This window comes from Eurypyga helias, unplaced genomic scaffold, assembly GCF_000690775.1.
Source record: "Eurypyga helias isolate BGI_N326 unplaced genomic scaffold, ASM69077v1 scaffold21422, whole genome shotgun sequence".
Taxonomy (NCBI): Eukaryota; Metazoa; Chordata; class Aves; order Eurypygiformes; family Eurypygidae; genus Eurypyga; species Eurypyga helias.
Window position 1 is genome coordinate 26906 of NW_010235601.1, and position 26007 is coordinate 52912.

Here is a 26007-nt window from a genome sequence, read left to right on the forward strand (position 1 = left end):
AAGTATGGCCAGTCCTTTTATTTTAGTTATTAATGCTTTGTTTTTGAAAATTATTTGATCATTCGTATTGTTATAATTTTAAAACATGGTCTGTGACATTTTGAAATTAGATTGACTGTTAGTTGTAAGTTAAATATAAACTTAAGTGTCTCAGTTCCAAACTTAATGAGCTGTTGTAAGTCAAAAAAGAATACAGAGACCTACTAATAATGTGAATTGCAACAGCTGGATTAAGTTAAATCACAAAAATAAAAGTATCTGCTCAGTCCTGTGAGGGAAGGAAAGATCCTTTTGCTGTGCTGTTTTGCCAAGTTAAACTCCCTTATGTACAACAAGTATAACTCAAACATTTCACGTCCACCCAAATATTTTAATTTGAACCAATACAATAAATCATGTGTTACTATAGTTTTAAAGGTACAGGGTGTACTGTGATTGCCCATTCTGTGTTTATTTTCAGGCTTTACTTAGTAAGAACTCTTACCTGTAAAAATATTTTAAGGACATACTTGATGCTTAATAGTCAGCAAAATTGCAGTAGTTACATTTATATTAATGTAATGTGTGAAAGTATCATCTTGCTTACATAAGTATTTTTGTAGGACTAAATATTACTAGAAAGTAGTAATTTGTTTTTCAATCTAATCTTTATTTATTTGTGATTACTCCCAGCTTCATTATTCTTTATATCAGTTGGATTTTTATGCCTGTGTTGGGAGTTGAGTAAAACATTCTCAAGTGCTGAATTACTCTTCAAATACAAGAATATTGAGAAAAATCTTTTGTGAGGAAAGGATTGTTTCTTTTCGTTCATTCATTCTTTCACACAATACAATAGATTTTAGATATTTTTATTTTTTTGTCAATTGAGTGTGAACTGAAGATGTAGAAATTGGTTCTTCTCATATATTCTAACTTCCTTTTTCTCTTTTTGGCTTGTATACAATGCTTTGGATGTTAAAAATAAACACGACCCTTTTGCATAATTATCCCAGAATTCAACATTTAGTTTCAAAATTCTAAATTTCTTCAGTTAGAAGTCATGCCCTCATTGAAAACTGGGGAGAAGAAACAACCAAATAAAAAAGCTGTGGTGATGGCTGGATTTTTTTTTGTTTGTTTTGTTTTTGTGAGTGAGAAGGAATAGGATAGGATACACTTTCTTTGGTCTGAATAGAAATAAACAAGAATAAGATGAAATTTAGTGATTTAAGTTGTTTTATGAAAAGGTTTATTATTATTTTATACTTCTGCTTTAAAAGAAGTATGATTCTTTTGTAGGAAAATGATATTACAGGGTGGAGAGAGAGGAGGGTGAGAAGAGAGTGAGAAAGAGAAGATTGAGAAAGGGAGAAGAGAGAAGAAGAGATAGAAGATGGAGGATTAGAAGGAGAAAAGAGAGAGGAAAGGGGAAGGAAAAAGAAAAGATACGTACATGACAAGGGGCTGGTAATGGCAGCCTCTGCGAGGACAGGTTGGGGTTCCCACATGCTGGCCACAGCTGGTTCCAGCCATGGCCAACTGACTCACTGCAGGGCACAGCTGAGAGAAAGGGCAAAACCACCACCCAGGCGGAAGAGGAAGGTGAAAAAGAGAGTGTGAAATAGCAGTGTGAACACCAAGGTCAGAGAAGAAGGAGGGGAGACTGTGGTCCAGGCACCAGAGCAAAAATTTCCCTTCAGCCCATGGAGGACCACACCAGAGCAGATATCCACACGGCAGCCTGTGTAGGACCCCATGCTGGAACGTCGGATATTTCCTGAAGGAGCTGTTGCCCATGGAGAGCCCAGGCTGGGAGAGGCTCTTGGCAGGAACTGCAGCCCATAGGGAGCCCACACTGAAGCATACAAAAGTGTGAGGAGGAAGTAGCAGCAGCAAAGAGCTGTTACGGACTGACTGTAAACCCCCGCCATCCCTCAGCACCACTCAGTGATGGGAGGAAAGTTGACCCTGGAAGCAGGGAGCTGTTGTCTGTTTTTCTTGGTTGTTTTTTTTTTTTCTTTCTTTTTTTTTTTTTTTCCCTCTACTCATACCTATTTTACTTTGCAATAAATTTTTCTCAAGTTGAGTCTGATTTGCCTCTTACAATAACTGGTAAGCAACCTCCCTGTCTTTATCTGAACCCGTGAGGTTTTTCATCCCCTTTTCTCCCTGTTTCATGTTGAGGAGGGTGACTGAGTGAGCATTTGGCTGCTGGCTAAGAGGAAAGAAAGAGAAGGAAAAGAGGAAAGAAAGGAGAAAAAAGAGAAAAGGAAAAAAAGAGAAGAGAGAAAAAAAGCGAAAATTACAGAAAGAGAAAAGATGAAAGAATTAAGGGAGAAAAGAAAGAAGGAAAAAGAAGAGAAGATTACACAGAAAGAAAAGATGAAGAAAAGACAATGGTAAGTAAGAGAAAAAAGCAGAAAGGAAAGAACAGAGAACATAGGAGAAGGAGAGAACATAGGGAAGAAGAGAAGATAATGGAGAAAAAAGGGAAAGAAAAAGATAAATTAATAGCAGGAGAGAGAAATTAAGAGGAAAAAGGAAAACAGAAAAATATTGAGAGTGAATGAAAAGAAGGAGAAAGAAAAGAATGGAAGAAAAGGAGACAAAAAGGAAGATGAGAATAAATAAAAAGAAAAAATTAAAACAAGTCCAAGCAAATCCACTGTGGTTGAGGAATCTGTAACTGAATGCTCTTAGCAGCAAAGTCTAAATTTTTAACTGACTGTAAGAGTTTGTATGTGGTAGCCAAGACCATGGAAATTACTTTCCATCAAGTGAAAACTGTAAAATCCTTATACTAAAATAACTCGGCTTTGGTGGTTTCGGCATTGCTATTTAATGAATACAGTTTTTTTCCAGGTAAAAATTTCCATATAAATTGTAATAAGCATTAAAAGCTTTCTTACTGATTTGGAAAATTGATTACTTAGTCAGATGGATGGTTGTGGCTGAAATGGCACAGCGTAACAAACTCCAGCAGGTCAGGATCTTGGCATGTGTCAATTCTTAAGTATGAGCAAAGTTTATTTGGATATTTAATTAGGATAACTCAAATTTAATAAGATTTTTGCTAGTGAGAGTAAAGAAAGAAAAATAAATCACTTTTCAGTTCAGCATAGCAATTTGCTTTAATGCTATTCTTTCTATCAGAGAGAAATATTACTTAATAATGTAATCTTATATTAGACTTTGGTAGCTCAACATTGAGTAACATGTTCAAGTTTTAAAGATTTCTGAACTGAAAAAAGAAATCCATAATCCTCATAAAATACAAGCAATACTTGTAAACTGTACAGTAGTTAGTGAATTTTGCTCAGCAATACTTGCTGATTATTTCCTTTAAATGGTAAAATATTGCAATATTTTAAGCCTTTTCTCTGAAATATGCTTATCTTTTCAAATTGAATTCTAATATGTCTTAATGGCACATTGTGTTTTGCTTCTTGCATTTTCTTTTTGCTATTGGGCAAAGGTGGAAGATGTCCGTACGTAAGCACCTATTCTAATTTTATAAATCCAGTTGCAATTGGATTTAATGGCAGTGATTAGACAACTGCATTGAAATCACATGAGAGAGGGACATATTAGGCTGAAGTGGAAGAACGGGTAGGGGTATGAGGCCCCTTCAAGCCTGGTAATTCTGCCTTCCCTCAGCAGGGTGGTACCTCCGCCTCTCCCCTCCTCTGCGTCTTCTCGCGCCAGATGTATCAACCCAAGGGGCTGCAGCTCAGGCAAGCCAGCTGCATCTGGCATGTAGGTTCGGGAGCGGCTGGAGGGAGGATGTTGCGTTGCTGACAAAGGTTGAAATACAGGCCTTGCTCTGAGGAGTCTGAAATGGGAACCAGTTGTGTCAGTCTGAGGCCATCCTTCTCTAATTACTGTAAACCAATATTGCAGCCGAAAAGAATAATCCCACTCTCTCCAAGCTGCTTTTCCTGTTCTGGGCTGCCCACCTCCCTTGGTGCTGGCAGAAGCATTCACATGGCTGTTTGGGGAAATAATCAAAATTAAAAGAAAAGAGGGGTGGGGGAAGAAGATGCTATGGAGGCAGGAACATGCAGTCTGACCTGGAGGGAAGTGAGGCTGCTGCTGTGAGTGGCAGACCTGGCTGAAAGTGACATGAGCCTGGCATTAATTTTGGGGCAAAGCGTGTTGGTGAAAGCAGAAAGTACTCTATGGCCTTACGTACAGGTACACAGATGCACTACACTGGCATAACTGCAGGGTGCTGTCTTGTCACTGACACTGCTGCAGTAACAAAAGCCTCTGCTGTGGATGATAAGAAAGGCTGGAGATTCTTCTAATCCATCAGGGGAGGAGTGTGGCTGGAAGCTGTGAGTGCATCAGGATTATGTTCCTGGTGTAGCATGATAAAGCAGGACCTACTCAGCCTTCTGAATGAGGCCAGTCCCACAGTGGTGTTCTGGCAACAGTTTGTTCTGCCTTATTTTCCCTTCTTCACCGTGCAAAAGAGTTAATGAAACCACTGTCAGATGCTGCATGGGCTTCCTCCGTGGTGGTGCAGCAGCTCAGAAGTCTTGTCGCTCTTTCGCAGTATGTTTTGTCATGGTATTTCTGATACCCAGCAGAGAGGCACCTGATCAGTGACCTAGCAGTTGCAGTGGTTTCTGGGCCTCTTCAGGAAGCTTCAGGGAAAATCTTCTGGGAACTTTGGTGGCTTGCAGCTGCAGGTCAGGGCCACCCTATTGGAGGCATTTGCCTCTGTCAGCTCTTACAGACAGCTTTTGTTGGCTGGTTGTGGAGTACCTATGTATTTCGTCTTCAGCTCAGTACTGATCGCACAGTATCAAGTACCAGTTTGATGAATGCTTGTGGAGCAGCTGAATAACTGGTGGGCAACAGTGCATTGAACACTGGGGAAGTGTCTAGAGAACAACATGGCTGGGGAAACCTTGTGCTTTCCTTACGCAGGCAGTATGACTGGGGTGTCCATTTCAGGTGTGTGTACATGAATACACAGAGCATGGGAAACAAGCAGGAGGAATTGCAAGTCTGTGCACATTTGCAGGGCTCCTTAGTGTTACAAAGACATGGTGGGATAGTTCACACAATGGAGTGCTGTCGTGGACGGATGGGTGGATGCAGGCTAGCAGAGAGCGTCAGTGTATGCAGAGGAGGGGTGGGAGTGTACAGTGCTTTGCCTTGGAATGGGTACTGAACTTGTTGAGCACTTAAAAGAGAGATCAGAGGGCAGAACAACATGAGTAATGTTGTGGTAGGCACCTGCTGCAGACCATCTGGCCAAGAGGAGTAGATGAAGCTTGTAAGTAACAGCTGAGGGCCTATTATTTCAGGCCATAGTAGTTGTGGGGGATGCAAGCCATCCAGGACATTCCTGAAAGTCAATTTCTTGATGCAGATGATTGATGACCTAACTAGGGTACATTCTGTCGTGTACTTGTTACACATGCAGAAGGAAGAACTCATTGAAGGTGTGAAGGTTGATGACCGCCCTGGCCGTGGTTGATCATCAGACTGTGGACAAAACAGCCCAGGAAAGTTGTTTTATCATCCTTGGTGAATGAGAATGGCCCATTCCAATGAGCAGAAAAATGAGCAAGTATGGTAGCAAGCCAATATGAATGAGCAAGGGCAAATTGTGCCTGACCAGTCTCATTGTCTTCTACGATCAGGTGACTGCTTCAGTTCATGAGGGGAGAGCAGTGGATGTTGTTTACATTGACTAGCAAGACATTTGGCATCATCTCCCATAGTATCTTCAGTCAAATTGATGAGATAAGAATGCAGTAAGTGGATAATAAGGTGGATGGACATTTGTCTGGACTGCAGGGTGCAAAGTGTTTTGATCAAAGGTGCTAACTCCACTTGGTGACCAGTTACTAAGTGGTGTTGCTCAGGCATTGATACTGAGGCTGTTAGTGTTGAATTTGCTACTAAACACCTGGACAATGGGACAGAGTGCACATTTGGCAAGTTTGGAGGTGGTCCTCAAATTGAGGGATTGGTTGGTGCACTGGAAGACTGGGCTGCTGTTCAGAGGGATCAAGACAGCAAAGGGTTGTGCTAAGAGGAACCCCTTGAAATTCAACAAAGGCAAGAGCAAGCTCCTTCATCTGGGACATAGTAACCCATGCAGCAGTACGGGTTGGGGGCTAGCTGGGTAGAAGTCAGCTTTGCAGAAAATGACCTGGGAGTCCTGATGGTTAACAAGCCAGTTAGTCTTGCAATGTGCCCTTGCTGCAAAGAAGGTCAAGCCCATACTGGGCTATATTAGAAGGAATGTGGCCAACAGGTCAAGGGAACTGATCCTTCATCTCTGTTAAGCACTTGTGAGACCATATCTGCAGTACCATCTCCAGTTTTGGGCCTCCTAGTACAGGAAAGAGATTGATGTACCAGAGTGAGTCCTGTGGAGGTCCACCAAGATGGCGGGAGGCTAGAGCATATGATGTATGAGGAAAAGGCTGAGAGAGTTGGGCTTGTTCACAACAGGAGAAGAGAAGGCTTAGGGGGATCCCATAGCAGTCCACAGCGCACTAATGGGAGGGTGTATAGAAAACAGAGCCAGGTTTTTCTTGGAGGTTGCACAGTGACAGCATGAGAGGCAACAGACACCAATTGGAACATGGAAAATTCTGATTTGATACTAAGAAAAATATTTTCCCAGTAAGAGCAGTTAAGCTTGGGAGGAGGTTGTCTAGAGAGGCTGTGAAGTTCTCCCTTCTTGGAGGTTGCACAAAACGACTGGACAAGGCCCAGATCTAAGTGGCCCTGCTCTGAGGAGGAGGTTGGACTAGGTGGCTTCTGGAAGGTCCTTCTAATGTAGATTAGGCTGTGAGTGTGTGAATCTTGGTGGAGCTGAATGTTCTTAAAAATAGCTGTAATGGGTGTGGGGGTGGTGGTATTTTTTAGTTTGCATTTGACTAACCAGTTACATCTCACTAACACACACAAGATATTCTTGAAGCATTACAGAGAAAGTTGTGGAGACTGGCCAGTTAAAAAGCCAAATTAAACAAGAGAACTTGGGATAACTTCATAGAGGTCCCTTGTGTAGGATGATTAAATTTTAGAGGCTAAAAGGCATTTGGTGATTACTGACTCTGTCTTGTTCAGTGTAGTCACTTTACTTTCCACCTTAACATTTTTTTTAATGTGTAAGCTTCACCCAACTTGAAGCCAAAAATATTTGGAAGGCTGGGTTGGGTTTTTTCTCATTTTATACACTGCACATTTTGTGGCAATGTTTTTCTTTGGTTTAGTACACTTTTGATTGTAGCACAGTCATTACTTCATTTTTCTAAACATATGTATTTAAAACCCGCAAGGGCCTGTGAAATCTGATAGTAAAATAAAACATCATATATATCAAAACTATGGTTTCTTTAAGAAAGCCGTTTTTTAACCTCTACTCCAGAGTTCCTTTCATGTGGCCGGGATTCATTTTTTTCCTTTCTTTATAATTTTGTCCTTCGTGGTGGTCATTGGTGTTAAAGTAGAAAATGAAAATGTACTACTGCTTTTTAATGAAATCGATTAAAACTACTGAAAGGAAGTATTTTATTAAAAGAAAAAAGAAATAAACGTATATTCTTGAATAGGAAGTAGCTGTCAGAGAGAACTGTAGTATTTGATGAGTATAAAAATTTGTTACACAAAGAAATCAAATAGTTTCTTTCAAGTGATGTTGAATGAGGAGGGTGTTCTCAGTCCAGAGGACACCTAGGCTGTCGTGACAATCTCTGAAATGCACTGATTTCTTCTTCTTTGGGGATAATTTTCTTTCTGAAACATTTTTCTTTTAGGATCTTTTCAAAAGGTACTCTTTTAATCTTTGCCTGTATCTTTCAAAAACATATTTGAAATACCTTTTTTTTTGTTAGCATTGCTTTTTTCTTTCATTATTTGTACTACATTCAACAAAAGGGAAAGGATTCAAAGTACAGAAATGCATTTACTATATATCCTTTCTTTTCCTTCACAAAGAAGGAAAATCTGAGTTTTTCCCAGGTGTTATGGAACAGAGAGAAGTGTAAACATTCTCTATAAAACTTGTATTCTCATTTCCTTTCTGTTCAAGGAATGCTTGTTGCCATATGTGAATATCATTTAAAGAGGTGTCATGGTGTTTCAAGCATACTTTTCAGAACATTAAAGATATTCAGGGTAATCTACTCAGAGGCATGGCTGACAAAGGGCAAGGGTAATCAGCAAAAATAATGGGTAGGGATATTTAAATTTCAGGAAAACATGTTTATATCTTTCTGTCTGCAGTGTATAATGTGGCATTGCTATGATATGTTTGTGTGCTTTTTATTTTCTCTTCTCAAATTTACCTGCTACACTGTTAGCATCTTGTTTAGAAATGCATTATAAACCTAGTGCAAATTTGTATCTCCATAGGGAGTTTTTCCTTCAAATACAATTTTTGAAGAAAAAATATTTTCAGGGAAAAATCCATGGCAATAACTCTGTAAAATTCTATTCAGGAACACTTCTAAACATTACACAGTTTCTGGAACTTTTGTATGTCAGGGCTTTCTTGTGAGAGAAAATGGTTTAAAAAAGAAACAAAAAAGCTTTACTGGCTAAGGCCTACTGAGATTTGTGATAAACTTTAATTTCCGGGGCTTTTCATTTTATTGTTTTAGACGAGCCATAATAAAGCTCCAGTTTTACCACAGATGAACTACTACTTTTTTTTTTTTTTCCCCCTGACACATTACTGTGGCTATTGTCACCAGGTTTGACACCATCAGAAGTTCTCCCAGGCCGCCAGCACCAGGAGATACATTTTGCTTTAGATATCAAAGAGATTCATTTTCGGTGTGTAGGGTACCAGAACTTCACATACTCAGCCCACAGAGTGCTCTAAAGGAAGGGATGGAAATACTGAACTTGACCGAGATGTCCATCAAAGGCCATTGTACAGTGCAGACCTGATGTGTTTTCAGTACTCTTTACCTCTGAGTAAAATAACAAAGATCAGCTATACCACAGTGCTACAGTACAGTTAAGAGGTGAAAAAACCCTGTCTGTGCCATCATTTGCAAAAGTGAGCCAAACTCTTAGCTACTGAAGAGAATGTGTGAGAGCAGTCATGTGTGAGAGCTTTGCTTTACCAAGAAAGCTAAGTACCATCTTAGATTGTGTGGTCCAAGTACTCATTTGTAACTGATGGTGGGTGAATGCAACCAGTCTGGCAAACTCTTAAACAAGGAACCAGACCCACCTTTCCTTAGCAGCGTGCCATGTCTTTTTGTCATGTTGCCCTCAGCTAGCAGTCTCATTCACTTCCCACCTTGGTTTTTACATGAGGACCTAGGGCTAGAAATATTTGTGCTTTATTGGGTGTGCTAATACCACGTAATCACTGCACACAATGGCTGTATGTAGATGCATAAAAGACCCAGAGGGAGTTTTGTTCATGTAGGAGGACCCTAGAAATGGTAGAAGTAGGTCTTCAGGGCAGTGACATAATCTCCAGTATTTGGTTTTCATGTATACCCTTTCACAAAGACTTGAATAATCTGTGTGTGAGTCTGCGTGGCTGCTTGCCACTCGTACAAGGAGAGGCAGTGTTGTTTAATGCTTCAGGGACAGTCTGATAAGAGGTAGAGCACACCTTGGAGTTCTGTGAAAGCAGCTTCTCTTCTGACTCCTTACCTGATTCTAGGTTTGGTGAATTCAAAATGTAAAACCAGACTACGCAAGTTTAAATTCCTGCTAAGGAATGCAAAAAATACCCTTACATGATACCTGGCTTGGATTTAGTATCCATGATGAATTGCTCTCCAGTATTGCTCCAGATTATTTCACATTTGAAAGACAATTAAAAGATTCAGTTTCTTGGTGATATACCGGACCAAGAAATTCTTTGTTCAGCCGTGATTCCAGCTGCTTGTAACTCCCTCGCACGCTACAAAGGGCGAGTTTCAAGTTCATCGCTACGTTCTTCTCTTTAGCTATTTAGGATTCACTACATGGGTTAACTTCAGTGAAAGCGAACAGGTAAGTTCTGCTAGCTTGTGAGACAGGCGCAAGGCAGTTATGACTGATGTGTTACGTTTTAGCATGTCTCTACTGGTCCTTGTTTTTTACATTGTGCTAATAATATTCCTGCCTCTATCTTTATACAGTTCAGAAAGACATGAGATTTATATGAGGGTCGAGTATGAAATGGTCAGTACTATCTATAATGAGTCTTTTTCCCCTTCGTCTTCTGGAATTTTTTTTGCAGACTGTGAAACTACAGACAAATCAGCTGTACTTAGTCTCTCCTATTGTCTGATAGCTGTGAGCTTTCTGGCTTACGTGCACTGCTCAAGAATAGTAGCCTTGTTAGTGATATTTGAAGGCTGAAAGTCAGGTGCCACATGTGAGGCATAAGGAGGACCACAGCCATAAAAATTTTCTTGAGGGTACTGCTCAAATGAGAACAAAACTCATGTTAATTTTGGCTAACATAGATGAAATTGTTTAAAAATAAACTTTAGAATTATATATTTCTTTTCAGAAATTTTCTTTGAATCCTTTAAAATGCATTTAAAGATCCAATTGAGAGACCTTACATTAGGAATAATCCTTAACTATATTAACTATTCAAACTGTACAAATAGTGTTCTACCTGTGTGCACTTCAATTCCTGTAAAACTTCAGCAAACAACTGTTTAAGGCTTAAGACTTTATTACCACTTTATTTATTAAAGTTATTAAGACTTCAGCATATGAATAGTTTTGACACTCACAGAAACTGTAGGTATCAAAAGTATTTTCTGTAGTTCTCATTAGTAATCCTTTTAAACTTAAGAAGCTAATTGGCAGTTCAAAAAGTAAAATGCTTTTTTTTTGTTCCAATTTATGAATAAAAACTTTATGTGACAAGCTGAGATCTACCAGGTATACAGTTTCACTAGCCTTTGCATAAAAATATTCTCTCGCTACCTACTATCCACATACTAAAAGATAATGGTTTTGTTGTTTAATAAATTCTGTTGGACATGTAATATTTTGAAGTCTGCCTTTTGTCTTTTATGTCCAACACAACTATAGTATTTTCATTCAGCATTTAAAATCTGATCTTTAATCAAATTCTAGTTTCTTTCAAACAATGACTTAACAGAAATAAGTACGCTTGTAATGATTTAGTAAATAAAATGTTGTTGCTATTTTAACATCAGAAAGTATAACTTAGATTAATTTTTCTAAGTTAAGTTAGATAATTGCTTAATGCATTTATAGTGTCCCAATTAGCAAAAAGTAGTATTACATTAAAACTATTTATTTGCTGATTAGGGTATTTTAATCATTTCAAGCAATGAACGAATTAACCTTTCAACAGGAGAATAAATGGAAAGAAAACCAAAAGCAAGATTTAAATTGCTTGTTCAAATTAAGTTTTCTGCTTGATAATTTCAGTTGGTTTAGTTTGGATTAACATGTTTAGTCCATGATTTTGCTGCCTATCGAAAGAAGGATAACTGAAGGAAATTTCACCTGGAACACATAGTCTGTATTTAACACTGGATGAGAAAGCAGATACATTGCTTGTAGTCTTCCTGTGTAGGGATCTACAAAATAACCAGGGGGGACAGTGGCGACTTCATCATCATGTGATTCATTTTGTTTAGAGTAATGTGAAGCTTGTATTGCTGAGAAAAATGTGTGGGTTTTTTTTTCAGTCTTTTGTTCACTGGACCTCTCCTGGTTCTTCCTCTCGAGCCCAGGCTGGAAGAGCTTGCCTTGCCCCATCTCTAACGGCGTCTGCAGCTCTGCCAGCTCTGTCATGCATGGGGCTGGGGGGAGAATGGCTCTAGAGCGGTCAGCAGTTTGCCTACCTCCTGACATATAGGACAGCTATCTTCTTGTCTTGGTACTTACGCTTAGGTTCCTGGTGTTGTGTGTCACTCCCCAGCTAGGTCACGGCTACCGTCTTGAAAGGTGAGTTGGGACATTTTGCTGGCACATGATAGCAAGACCATGGACACACGACTCCTTGAAGATTGTGGGAAAGCTTATGCTGTGGCTTCATCACTCTGGGCATACAGAACTGCGTGCATCGCTCAATGAAACATTTCAGCAAGCAGCGCATGGCCAGACATCTAGTCGATTTTCCAGCATTTCTGGCTGCTCTACATGTTGAAAAAAGTGTACTTAGGGTATATGGTTAACCTCAGCCTTACATAAGATTTTGATTTATTAAAAAGATAAAGAATCCTAGGATCCAGTGCTGGATGCATGCTCAAGAGATCATTCAGTACAAACGCCAACACTGGGACAGTTTCCAGCATATGCACTAGCCAGGACTGGTGTGTATTTGATCTTCTGATGAAGGTCATTTTACAAACTTCCCGGGCTCTCTTCTGGTGTTGATTAAAATAACAACAGCTACATTCACACTTCTAGACTAGCTGTGAACTGTCTTTTTCATCCCCCAGTGACCATGATGAACATTTATCTCCATTGACTTCCAACAGCCTTTTACATTTTTCTGAAAAATTACAATTACACTTTCTTTGACTCTTCTGTTTTCTGGACCACACAAATGTGTTTTTTACAGGCTTCCCTCATAAGTCTTATTTATATCTGTTATCACTCTTGTTCTTCTTTAGACTTTTTGTCTATATTTTTCTTTAAATGGGCGCAGAATTTGACAGGTATCCATTAGCACTGGAGGTAAGAGAATATTCAACCTGTATGTCTCTCAGTCAGCAATCTGATTGACACATACAGTTGCTGGTGCTGTTACTTTCTGATTCATCTCACTGTGCTGGTGTCAGCCCCTTGGACGTGCCATGAAAATATGAATTTTCTGGATTTTATTTCAGATTCCATTGTATAGCACTTAGCATTTCTTTTGATTGAATTTCATGTTGTTTATTTTAAATGCTGTCTCCAGTTCATCATGATACTTCTGACTTTAGGTCCTGTCTTCCAGGAGGCTTGTGAACCCTCCCAAACTGGTGTAACTTGCATGCATTATAAACATACTTTATTCTGTGTGACTTCATATCAGGTCTAGAAGTTAGTTCTAAAGCTTGTTGGTTTTACTTTGTTTCCAGCAGTGAGTAAAAATTGTTGCTCCCTTGTGACTATTTATGGATCTGTATAAAATGAGCAAATGATTTCAAACAAATAAATACTGGTCACATTTACGATGGCTAAGTGCTCCTTTTACAGCAGTTGTTGCTGGATTTGGGAACATATCAGGAACCCTTGCGAGCTGTGGGAGGGGGCTACGACGTATGCAGGGAGGCTGAGTGTCTGAAATGCTGCCTGCTGCAGGACCCGAGGTGCCTTGTCTGCGTGTCAGGCAACTTTCGCTGTCTGCTACACTAGATTGTCTGGACAAGTTGGCTTTAGTCAATTTGTTTTCCATATTTAAAATGTTTTTTTTTAGCCAAAATAATTTTTTTTCTTTTCCCAAGCAGGCTAGCAAAGACCATTCGAATTAGAAGAACAACCATAGTAGTTTTCAGGGGTTTTCTGACAAAACTGTGTGTTTGAGATGTTTAAAATGTAAAAATAAATAGTGTTTTTATTGGTGTTTTTCCAGATTTTGTCAGGGTTTTGGGCAGGGGTGGCAGGGGAGTAAGTAACTGAAATCTGTACTTCCTCTATGTGTTTTTGCAGAGCTGTGTGTGTAGATGGTGTGTAGTCCAGCATTTTGATTTAGGTAACACGGGCTGCATGACCAGTAGAGGGAGCCCAGAATCACAAAATGCTGGAGATACTTTTGACTGGGGGAGTTGGGGTGAGAAGCTTGCTTTGATAATGTACAAGAATTTTGGGATTGTATTTAGAAGGATGCATTCGTTACTACCAAATTATAGCAATTCCGGGGAAGAGCATTTTTGAAATGTTTAAATGCTTGAAGTCTTTTAAATGAGCAAAATGTATTAATATAACTTTTATGTTGGAACGCTAATCAGTAATTCTTTCTCTTTCCTATGTTGCTGGTTGTTATGACTACATATCACCTTTACAGAAAGTAAGTAACTTTTCATTTTTGTAAATCTTTTTAAAAGTGTGGAGGTGTGGGTATACTGCTTGTGTGTATATGTATATAAAATAAACATACAAGCAGAAAATGATCGATCTTCAAGGCATACTGCTACAGAAGCTGACTCCCATGTATGAATGACTTAGTATACCACAGTGGTTTAAAGTGATTTCACCCAAAAGATGATAAATAGTATGAAAGTTCTGCATCTGAAGGCTGTAAATGGTAAACATATTCCTCGTGTGTAGACTATGGCAAAAAAACTTGCAGCGTATTGGTTTAAAATATGGCTCTAAAAATTCACAGATATCAAGTTACAAAATAGAATATTATTGTATCCAATTTGATTTAGCTGACTCAAAGTTGAACTGATTCTGAGTGTTTCAAGAACTTAGGTTAAACCATGCCATTTTTGTCATTCAAAGATATTTGTCAGTCCTTGGCTGCTATATTAATAGATGCCAGCAGCTCTGAGCAGAATGAATATGTCCTCAGGCTGTAGGAGAATTTAGAGAACATGCAGTAAGTAGTATGGATCCCTCAGAAACTGCTCTCTGATTCAGACAGCAGTCTGCATCATGGGGTCTTTGATTGCTGGCTTTTCTAACCACAGTCCCACATGTTGTGATAGCATGTATTGCAAGCGTTTCCGGCATCCGATGTGGGTAGTGTTTGGGAATTTTAACAGAGTGTTTTAAGGATGCCTGTGCTGATAGAATAAGCAAGTCAGTGGTTAACAGTGGTCAAAATACCAGTGATAAAGGGCACCATGGAATTTCAGTTTGAGCTGCTAGCTCAAAATAAATTCCGCCCCACAGTGTCCAGATTATTATTTCATTTGCAACTTAAATATGTGTGGTTTGTTTCATGCTCATTATAGATATATCCAAGTCCAGTTTTCAAGAAGGGTGGATATGGCCCTTTGGTGGCATGCCAAATTATTTAGGAATTGCAGATATGTGTACGAAACAAGCATAACAGTAGTTGAAGTACTTCTTGGCTCAGTAGCTGATACGGATTTCTTTTTAAGTTAGAGAGTAGTTTCTATTGTCCACTTGCCAGTTGGCTAGACTTTGAAGATTAATATATCTGCTGTGAGCACAGTAGTGGTCATGAGACATTGCCAAATCCTCTATTTTTTGTTCATTCCTCTTGTATCATTTTAATTGGTTAATGATATCTAAAAATAAGTGTGGAGTCCAGAATATCTACATCAGAATAGGAGATCGATACAAATTGTGCATACATGCACACACAGTTTAGTTTCTTGTTGATAAATCGTTGTCTTCTGCTGCAGAGTCAGCAAGTTCTTTCCATCTTGCAGAGAAAGTCTTAATCTGTGACAATGTTTCACTAAAAAGATCCAAGACTCTGAGAGTCGAAATTGTTTCACATGATGTATGTTAACATATGGAAGAAATTACACAACTAGAAGTGCTCTATTAAGCACTTTGTGTCTCTGCTTGTCAAACATTAATACAATAAGGAAAATGTGTGAAGAGAAGTATCCTACTTATTCCAAAACTGTTTTAAGTGATCGTTAAACTCAATGAAATCTCCTAATGTTTTCTGTGCTACTGCTAGCAGTATCGTTACATTTCTAGCATAATTAGTTTTGTATTATGTTATAGTAGTATATCAAAACCATATGTGTTTTATTTGCAGAGGAAAAAAAGAAACAACAAAACCCTTTCAGAATTTTCATATTGCATGGTTATATTTAGAATACTTATAAAATAGACATATCTTAAATATCTGACGTGTTCATCAACAAGCAGCATTTTTGCCTGTATTTTTTGATTCTAGATGTAGTAATGTGATACGACCAATAGTAAGTAAATTATATTCGACACGTCTTCCTGTCCTGAGGATACTTCATAGCTTTATTTTTACCGGAAGAGATCTTACCATTAAATTAACACATGTACAGTAAGGATGAATTTTGTTGTTACAGAGCCACGGACATCAACAGAAAACACCATCATATGAAAGATGACAATTTCAGTCCAGTTTATTTAAAAAACAATCATAAAAAAAATCAGTCATGCAATTAGGAACAAAGATCGGATGTTGTGTTATAATACTGCATAATAAAGAACAGTAGTTTCTGATGGACTTTTGAAGCCCTGTTCCTGGTTTGTACTTGAGTATATATTTAATCCTGAAATACTTAGCAACACACTTTATGCACAGGCATTGTTCCACTTAACCAAGTGGAATATATTTATGTGGCTGGAGATAAGCGCGCGTGCAGGCTAGGGACCCCAGGGAAGAAGCACAGTTTCAGATTCAGTCCGTGAGTACACCGTGTACGTTAGTCAGTAAATGGGGACAAAGATGTGATAGTACATCTATAAATCTTTTACTTTAATTGTTAAATTAAAATGAAATAAAACAATTTACGACTACTTTCTTCCCTGCCATTTTTTAGATCAACGTCTCAGAATAGCATAGCTAGGGTAGAAACATTAGCTTTCTTTTCTGATGTTAACACACATATATTACAAAGGCATCTTTGTACAAGTACTCTTTTTCTTAATGCGCTGTGTTTGCTTTTAAATCATCTCTTAACATGCATTCCACTGTGGTATTACAATTGCTACCTTCAGTAGGTCAATCTCTTAATCTCTAAAACAACTCTAATTAGAAAAGATAGTACTTCGTAGAAGGTACGTATGTGTTTGTATTTATGTATAGTAATGTATTGCTGACCATGTTAAACCAGAAGAAGGCTGAACTACATATCACTTTTAATTTTAAATGTGTTCTTCCTGGGCTCTTTATTATTCTTTTGTTGCCTTTCATCCTATGGGATGCAGCTGCCCTTGAACTTGGTACTGTTTTGATCATTCATGTGCAGCAGCCACATTGTCTGTAACGTTTTAAAAATGAGGCTTCATGGTGTTATTTACGAAGTAATTTCACATAAATATTTGGACTTTGGCTCTCTTAGAATGTGGAGCTGGTTGCTGTATGAAGAAAAGCATAATTATAATTCACAGACTTTTTGCCTCGAGCCTAGGGGACAGATGCATATGATTAAGTTTGAAACTGGCCTGTTATTGTAATGTAGATGTTTTCAGGGTTGAGAGAATTAAGAAAAAAGGGAAAAAAAAAGAAAAAAAGAAAAAAAAAAGCCAGGCAAGCATGAGTTTTAAAAAAATAGACCGAGGGAATAGTTTTACAAGAGGCACTCAATCTTGGACTGCACAATTTTATTTTTCAGTGGAACCTCTCCATTAGCTTGCCTGAATGCAATGCTTCATACTAACACTCGTGTAGGTGATGGAACATTCTTCAAAATCCCTGGGAAGTTGGGACTCTACGCTCTCAAAGTAAGTTTAAATTTTGTATATGGAAAGTACGTAGCGCTATTAATCCGTTTTATGAATGTCTCAATAGATATAAAGGTAAACAGATTAGATTCTTTGGAGAGGAAATGACCTGATAGTCCTTCTAACTGCTTTCAGATGTCTTTTAAAAGGATTTATAATGAAAGTAAATATTGAATCTTTTAGCCTAGAAAGCATATACATGTTCTTGAATTTGGCATATGGTATAAAAAACATGTAGCTTAGCTAAAATGCTGCTTTTTCAGAGTTGTTCACAGAAAGGCCTTTGTTTTATGAGCAGTGAGCTCAAGAGGATCACTGACTTCCTCATTAAGTAATTGTATTAATGTTTGATTTCTGAACAGTGCAAAATTATTTGCAGGTCTAATATAAATCAGCTTTCAATTTACAGGTTGCATCATTGCTTTTTCAGAAGGAATATAATTATAGCGATAGAATTTTGCCTTTATGCCTTTTTTTTTTGGGGGGGGGAGGTGTGTGGTGATTTCTGTGGGTGGAAATTTTTTATTGCTGTACATATCAAACTTAGAGAGGCTTCACAATAGGAGTAGAGGAATGTGAGGCAGAAGTGAGAGACAAAGTGGCACTATATGTTTGGCAGTCTAAATGTAGCCAATTAAAATTTTGGGCTGGGGAGAAGGATCTTTTATAATTTGTGACAGACTTAACTGTAAAAAGATATAAAACTACATAGATTTGCCTGCTCCTGAAAACTAAAAATTCTGTATCTGAGAATGAATTAATAGTGTTCAGAAGCTGCTTTTCCTAATTTACTAAAACAAATGCTGTTGTTTTTCTTTAAATCGTGAGATATTCTTGGCACAAATCCAGGTATTCACAATCACTCCCATGCTTGTGAGCTCCAGGTTGCTTCAGCAATTTGAATTCAGGAAACAGGCAAAGGCAGAAAAGAAACATTAAAGGATTTGTGTTTTGCTGCAGCACTGTGGACACTCAACTGGAAAACTAGGATTTTTAACAGCCAAACAAGTCTGTTTCTGCTAAAAAAAAATGTGGAAGATCTTGCTTTTTATTTGACCTTTTTTTTTAAAAAGAGTATGTTATGACTTCACAAAACAGCTTTCTTGTCTGCTTTGCAAGTTGTTTCATGAAGGTCTGTTTTTATGTCTTTCTCTGAAGTAACTCACAACCATAATTTATTTTATTGTTTTTGAAATGTAAGCACGACAGTACACTGCTGTAATCTATTTTCAGAGATACAAAGAATCGTGTTTGGTTTTTCTTCTTAATTTTAGTTTTCTTTTTCTTTTTTTACTGTAGAAAGAAGAATCAACATGCCCTACTGACGCAACGTTGGATTTGGGATGTGAATCTGAGTTAGATGGCACTGAAATGGCTGAGACAAACAATAATAATGGAGAAGAAAATGGTGGTAGGTATTTTAATTTCAATATTAGAGGGCATATTTTGGGGAAAAAAAAAGAGAACTGTTTACTTAAGATTTGCATAGTGTGATTTCTAAACAGTGTAAGTAATGTTTTGCACTCAGTGGAACTATTTTTGAGTGACTCACTCTCTTTTTTGGCCTTATAAAGAAATCAGGAACACCAGGTGCCTTTATTGGACTTAGATTTGTAAAAGACAGTGAGTAGCACTGTTGGGTGTGTTTTGAGTAGGCAGGTTTTTTGTCTTACAAATTTTTTTGTTCTAGGTCCCACAGCTAAAGAGTAATTTGCCTTACCAGGCTTCAGACTTGCAGTTGTCAGACAGACATCTCACAGATTTCAGTGTGGGCACGTAGGGTTGAGCCTCAGTAGAGCTCTGGGCACAGGACAAAGGTGGGTTTTTTTTTTGTTTTGTCTCAGGCAGAGATTCCCCTGGGTGCCATGTTGGCATAAAGACATATGGATCAAATCCTGTGCATTTTTTTTTTTCTCTGAGATAATGACAAACTGAGACATTGCAAGAACTTGAAAATGGCAAGCTTAGAAATATCTTTTCTTTTTGAGAAGTCATAATTGCTGATAAAGAAAACGCAGTTCTACAGTCACCTAACATTACTTGCAAGCAATAGGAATGAATATTGTTCTTATTTAAATTACACTCATATAATGCTTGGAAAGTGAAAGCTTTTTACAAATATCAAGCTTCCCAGGACCTCTGATATAAACCTTTCCTTGATCAGTTCTTCTCTTGAAGAAGAACCCCTCATAACCTATGCCACTGCTGGGCTACAGCCTCTTGTTTCGGCTCACTTCATATATGGTAAGGGTGTGTCCTGTTTACAACTAGGACATGAAAAGGCTCGGCTCCAGTTGTACTGCTACCGACTTCCTTTTTGATCTTGAGCAACTCCCTTAGCTGCCAAGCTGCACCTGTATGGGACTGATGCTGCTATTTCAGTCTTGCTTGCTAGCAGCATTGAAAAATCACAAGAAGCCCAGTGATAGTAGTAACAGAACTACCTAGGACAGTTTGCTGTGGATCTAGTGGTGAAGGTTTGAAGTTCAATGGAAAAACGAAAGTCAGGAGTTATTAAGTAGCTCTGCTTCTTCATTTTCTTTGATACATTATGTCTGTAACTTTACAGACTCTGCATATGCAGTGGTTTTATGCTTAAGTAGTGTATACTGCATGTATAAGTGAACATATATATTTATAGTTCTTCAACAATTCCTGTGAGATGCTCAGGCAATTTGTTGATATACACTTCCCAAGGCTGCAGTAAGAATACAGCAAAGAGCAGCGTAAATACGGTTATAGATAGGAAAACAAAAGTTGATGTTATAAACAAGCAAAGATCATGGCTGAAACCTGGCAATTATTTAGGAGTGGTAGGATGTAAATACGGATGCTGGAATGCCAAAAGTAGAAAATTGCTGGGTTTTGACTGGGAGGAGGCTGCATAGTACTTTCACAGTTTACAGTAATAAAAATAATTCTAGCACTTACGGAGACATAAAAGAGCAGCTGCTAAAGTTAAATGTTTTTAAATATTTGGAGTAGAGCCATAAATTACACCTAGGTTGTTTTTAAATCTGAGAACCTTCCTTCATATTTCATCTTTAACAAATCTTGGAAATCTGCGATATATTTAACATTTTGAAAACAAGACATTTTAATTTTTTTTTATGTCATGCAGTGAAAATATTTCGAAAGAGTAAATGGGATGGCAATAATGGGTGTATACTGCATATAGAAAGGCTTATGCTGGATGTGATTAATAAGGAATTGGAGGCAGCATATCCTGTGTCAGTCAGCTTATACAGAACATAGTTTTGTCAAACATTTGATAATAGCTTTGATGGAGACTGAAAGTTTTGTTGTTAAAGGTACCTCCTGATATACATGTACAATTCTATAAGCAATTTCATTTACAGTGTAGAATGCTTGGCTTAAAAACAGCACCATGCTGAGAAATTCAACCAGTTTTAAGTGGATTGAAAATTACAAATTATTATATCTGCAAAGGCATGGGAATCACCATCCACAGAGGATGTGATTTGATCACTCTTCATTCAATATCTTTGTCAATAGTTTTTGAAAGTACGAAATTCTTCTTGATTAAATTTATTGATAATGAATAACAGTGTTGAGACTCCTTGATTGCCTTGTAAATGATTACAGTTGAACAGCATGATTTTTTTTTTACTTTAAAGTGAAGTAAAAAGGTCATGTTTGTGCAGTAGAAACATATATTCAATAAATCAGTAAATCTGAAAAGCATTTAAGGCTCACAATAGAAAATGAATTGAACATGAATGAGATGCTTTTGCTAATTAGTCCAATACAGTTCTTGGACTACAATTTGGTAGTACCGATTAAATAATATAGGCACAGTGTTTCCTTTGGGTATAGCACTAGTTAAATGATTACTAAGGCATTGCATTCGTTGTAGCTGTAAGAAAGAATAAGAAAAATAGGAAAGGGTTTAGAAAAGACATGTAAGAACTCTTGAATGAACAAATACCTCCCTTGCTCTGGGAAAATTTATAGGGACAGTCTAGTTAGTTTATCAAAGATGAAATGGTGACTTGATTGGTTTGTAAATATTTGTGAAAAGGTATTTCTGTAGAGAGTATTTGGTCTAGCAGTAAAATCTAACAAGATGTCTATCAGTTAAGCTTTTCACTCTAAAGCTGAGATATTTTTCTTTCCAGGAAACTATTCTGTGGCCCACTTTATTAAATTCTCTGACTTGTGTTTTAGAAAAGGTCAATAGATATAATGTCTCCTTTCAGCCTTAGTATGTGTGATATATATGAGGATGGACATTATTTGCACATTTTATTCTTAAATGCCCGATGATTGCATTTTATTTGCTCCTGTTTCCACTGTGGTAGAGTCTACAAGACCCAGTTCTGATAGTGATCAGAACTTGCTCAGCAATAGTGTAAAAATTACCGCCTTAAAATTAACTGGAAGCAGAGAATGAAATCCTAAGCAGCAGTCTTAGTCCATTTGTGGGCTTTAGATTATAGTCTCCAGCTTTTGGATTAAAAAGGACTAACTGATACTCAGAGTTCCCAGTATGAATGCAGGCTACTGAAAAATTTTATTAGCATAATAATATAAAAATACCTCACAGTTATAAACACATATGACTTAAGAGAAAGCCATTACTCCACATCAGTATTGCTAAACTGACAACTGGAATGGCCACACTTTAGGATTTTCAGATGCTGTGGAGAAATCTTTCTTTCCCCACCTTCTCCAAAGGCACATATTAAAGAAACTCTTTATACTCCAGTTGGTTTTGTTTGGAATGGGTTTTCTGTGGAAGCTATCTAGCAGTCTCATATCTTTTTATAAATTCCATTTTGCTCAAATACAGAGGCAGGATGTAAAGATGCAGTTGGTAAAAGAATTAAAATCCCAATTGCTTTTGCCTGGGAAAATGATGACTATAATATCCTTTTGCCCATCAATAAGTTGTTCTGTTCTCAAAAAGCATTTGTCCCTAGGGTTTCTGAAGCCAGGGCTAATCCATCAGCCACAGAGCGCCGTTGATTAAAAGTGTCTTCACGCAAGCCAATGGAATGCACAATGATGTAACTGTGGAGGAGGTAGCAAGTCCTATAGTAGTGTGACTTCCTTCCCCAATCCCGACCCAAACACAGGTTCTGGTGTTTGCCTAAATATAAGCAACGTATGTCTCCTCTTGAGAAACTTGGATTTTCAGCACTTCCTAAAACTGTAAATTCTTCAATTTGGAACGGGAAACAGCAGAATTAATTTCTTAAGCAGTTTTCTTAGTGAAAGGAGATGAAATGATGGATGACAGAGGATCCGATTCATGCTGAATCCTGTAGGTTTGTCTTTGTAGCTACTGTGCTCTTGAACACCTTGTGCTTTTTGGACTAGAAGGCCAATAGAATATCTCCTGAAGCAAGGATTCAACATTCACCACTGTTTGAAAACTGAGTCCACATTTAGATGTTCAATTCCTTTCTGGGAACAGAATTTCTAGCAATTCAAGGAAACCTGTTATACTTAGCATCTTGTCTCTTGGGAATAATGTTGGATGATTCTGCTGAGTATGTCCATTGCACATGGCAACATCTGGATGTGACCCAGACTCTTCTAGAAGCAGAAGGGCAGTAATGGAATAGCAGCTCAAACATAGGCAGTTTTGTATGACACATCAGAAGGAGATGGTTCTTCACCTTTTTTTTGTGTGTTTTGGTGGTGTTTCTTTCTTGTCTCGCCACAAGTAACTATAAAATAAAAATATTGTACCCAGCATAAAGTTTAATTTCTGTTTGTTTCATTGCCGCTGAAGGGGAGGCATAAGAATGAGAGAAGATACTGTGGAGCTTGAGGGAGAGATCTTTCTCATCTACTTATTTTGCTGTACAGTAGAGTTAATGAGGCCTAAGAAATCAGTGGCTTAGTGATGACAGGCTGTATATTTTTAGTAGAAAATGTTGATATCCTTTGGATTAAGGATTCACAGTTTTCAAAGCTTTGTGAAATGTTTGGGCTCAAAACCATGCCAAGAATATAATGGGATTCAATGCAAGCTACCAGGCTGATGTGGTATCTGATGTCTTTTTCCAAAAAATACTGTTCAATACTGCTTGTCATTTCACAGTGCTAGTATTGCTTTTCAACAAGAATATTACAACCACAGTAGTGCCCTTGATATATGCATCTGGTTTTGTTTGCATTGGCAAACTTGTACAATTAACTAACTCCCAAACTGGTTTTCAATTTCAAGAGCTGGTGGAAACAGTCGAGTTCAGAATTGTTCAGATTTTGCAAGTTGGGCTGTAGAGATCAAAGAGTGATGGAGGTGAATTACTTGATACATCTGTGTGGGCAAAGCATGACCATTTATGTCAATACAAGTATAGATCTGTGTCACCTAAAGAAAATATTGAATTTTATGGATATTTTAGAGAGAGATTATGTGTGTATGTTTTCCTAAGGGAGTTCTCTGTGAAGTTTCGTATCTCCAGAGTGTGTGCATACATTTTATGCTTGAGGTAGGCTCTAGTCTTCAGCATATGGTAGCAATATTAATTTGAGTTTTGTAATGTGGCCATTAGTAAACAGTCCTTCTCATCTGTTGTGGTTTCTGTAACAAAGAAAGAAGTGAACTGCTGTTGATTCTACTGGTTTGATTTTTAAATCATTTTGGTCTGTCTGAAATCAGAATTAATTGTGCTATTTATTTTTGGGAAAATAAGCCCCTTAAAGCACTCCAGGAACCTTTCTGTCCGTCTAGTTACCTAAATCTGTTTATAATTTTTCCTAATAACTTTCAGAGGCAGTGAGACAGAAAAAGTTTAAGTTGCACTCCTATAAAAATTGTTTCTTTGAAGAAACATGTCTTCTAATATGTGTTACATAGGTATTGCATTGGGTAGGGAAGGTAAAACATAATAAAAATTACAGATATAGCCTATAAAATCTGTAATTCAAAGATAGCATTGCTGATTTTTATAAATGATAGCCTTTCATAATAATTACCAAAACTGGTCTTGGAAAAATGGAAGAGAGGAAGTTATTTTAAATGGAGGTTGTCAAAAACATTTTTAACATGCTCTTTCTGCTAAGTAATTCTAATTCTATCATTCATGTTAACACTCTCTGAACACTCACTAAGGAGGTCTTATCTTCAGAAACCCAGCTGCTCTTCCAGCTCATAACCTAACAGTTTATGGCTTAATAGTTGCCTTTTGCTTTATTCCTTCACTCAGTCCTGGCCCTTGAAGAAGCTGATTTAAAGAATGGAGCCTAATTATTCTGCACCAAATGGAAATGCCTCCTGGAGGCATAAAACTGCTCTTGTTCTCTTTTTCTACTGTAGCAATAATGGTGAATCCTCTTTATTTTCTACCCAAATATTTTTCCTTCATCTGTTGCATTCTTTCAGGGTTCTTCTTTTCCTCCCCAGCATCCAGTTTATTTTTAGCATTCTTTTCTGATAAAGCTTTTCAAGCGAACGTGGATCTGATAACATTGAATGTGGATCTGATAATATTCAAACATCCTCAGTGCTTATGGACAAAGTAGTTGAAGCTTTCCAAAGTTGTATGTATGTAGAAAGACCACTGGCTCTTCTTGAATTTGTTTTTCTTTTACTATGTTATTTGGTTCCCATAGCAGAAATGCCTGTTCTGTTCTAAAGGCATTGGGTTTTTTTACTAGGATCATCAATGTTCATTTCAAACACTGACATACTTTTCTGTCATATTTTTCCCTTTTTTGTTTACTTCTGACTCATTCAGAGAAAAGCAGTTGGAATTTATCCATACAAATGAACAAATAAATAAATACAATTTTCTGTGGTCACAGGCATTGTAGTATAGTGAGGTTTTGGAACAGATGGATTTAAATCACTAAGAAGTAGAACATGTTTTAAAGGATAAATTTATTCATTGCCTCATATTTGTATTTAATTTCCTACAGAAAAGTCAATTCATATTGTTTTGTAAACAGTTAATATCTTTATTATCCTCTAAATAAAGGCAGTATATCAATTTTAATATTATTTTTTGCTAATCAAGCAAGTAGACTGTATAAATTATTAAACAATTATATAAAGTAACATAATGTATTTGGATTTGTAATGCTTGTATCTTCTACTTTTGGAAAATAGGCAATGACATCTCTTAAGTACTATATGGTTAGATTTATAGTCATGATTTGTATCAAGCTGGTTTTAAATAGAAGTGGAAATTTAATTAAAACATGGAAAACGATATTTAAAATAGCTTCTTTTTATTTTCAGATACTAGATATATGAAGGAAAGTATTTATAATGTACAAAATATATTTTATGAAGGAAGTATCATTTGTTATGAATAAATGAAGTTGAGTTTCTCTAATCAGCATGTAATTTAAAAATTTTTAAGCAGTGGATGTCAGACACACATATCTATGTCTTTAATAATAGAGTACAGGAGAAGGTTTGTTTTTCCAAACTGTGAAGGAACTAGGTTTAGGTTGCACTAACCTAGTTTAGGGATTGCAGTGATGGAAAGCTGGTGTATAGTTTCAGTTCCAGTTGCTTCACCCATTAGAACGATACGTGTTCCTTGGTTTAACTTTGTTGACAAAGCTTTAAAAATCAGAAGCAAAAGAAACTAATACACTCATTTTATGTAAAATTGATGTAATGATAGAAATAACAAGTACGGCCTCTAATAGACCCCATCACAATTTCAGGATTTATTGTTAAAAGTAAAACAAGTGAAAGCATAAAATTAATATAGA

General features: G+C 37.3%; 1 protein-coding gene across 1 annotated transcript in view; it reads left to right on the plus strand.

Annotated features, from left to right (window-relative positions):
* ASXL3 (additional sex combs like transcriptional regulator 3) overlaps positions 1–26007 on the plus strand; it is a 98395-nt gene that overhangs the window by 13762 nt on the left and 58626 nt on the right. The window contains exons 3-4 of the mRNA XM_010146818.1: positions 17196–17304; positions 18604–18715. Of these exons, the coding sequence (XP_010145120.1) occupies positions 17196–17304; positions 18604–18715 (221 nt within the window). The remainder of the gene's footprint in view (positions 1–17195; positions 17305–18603; positions 18716–26007) is intronic.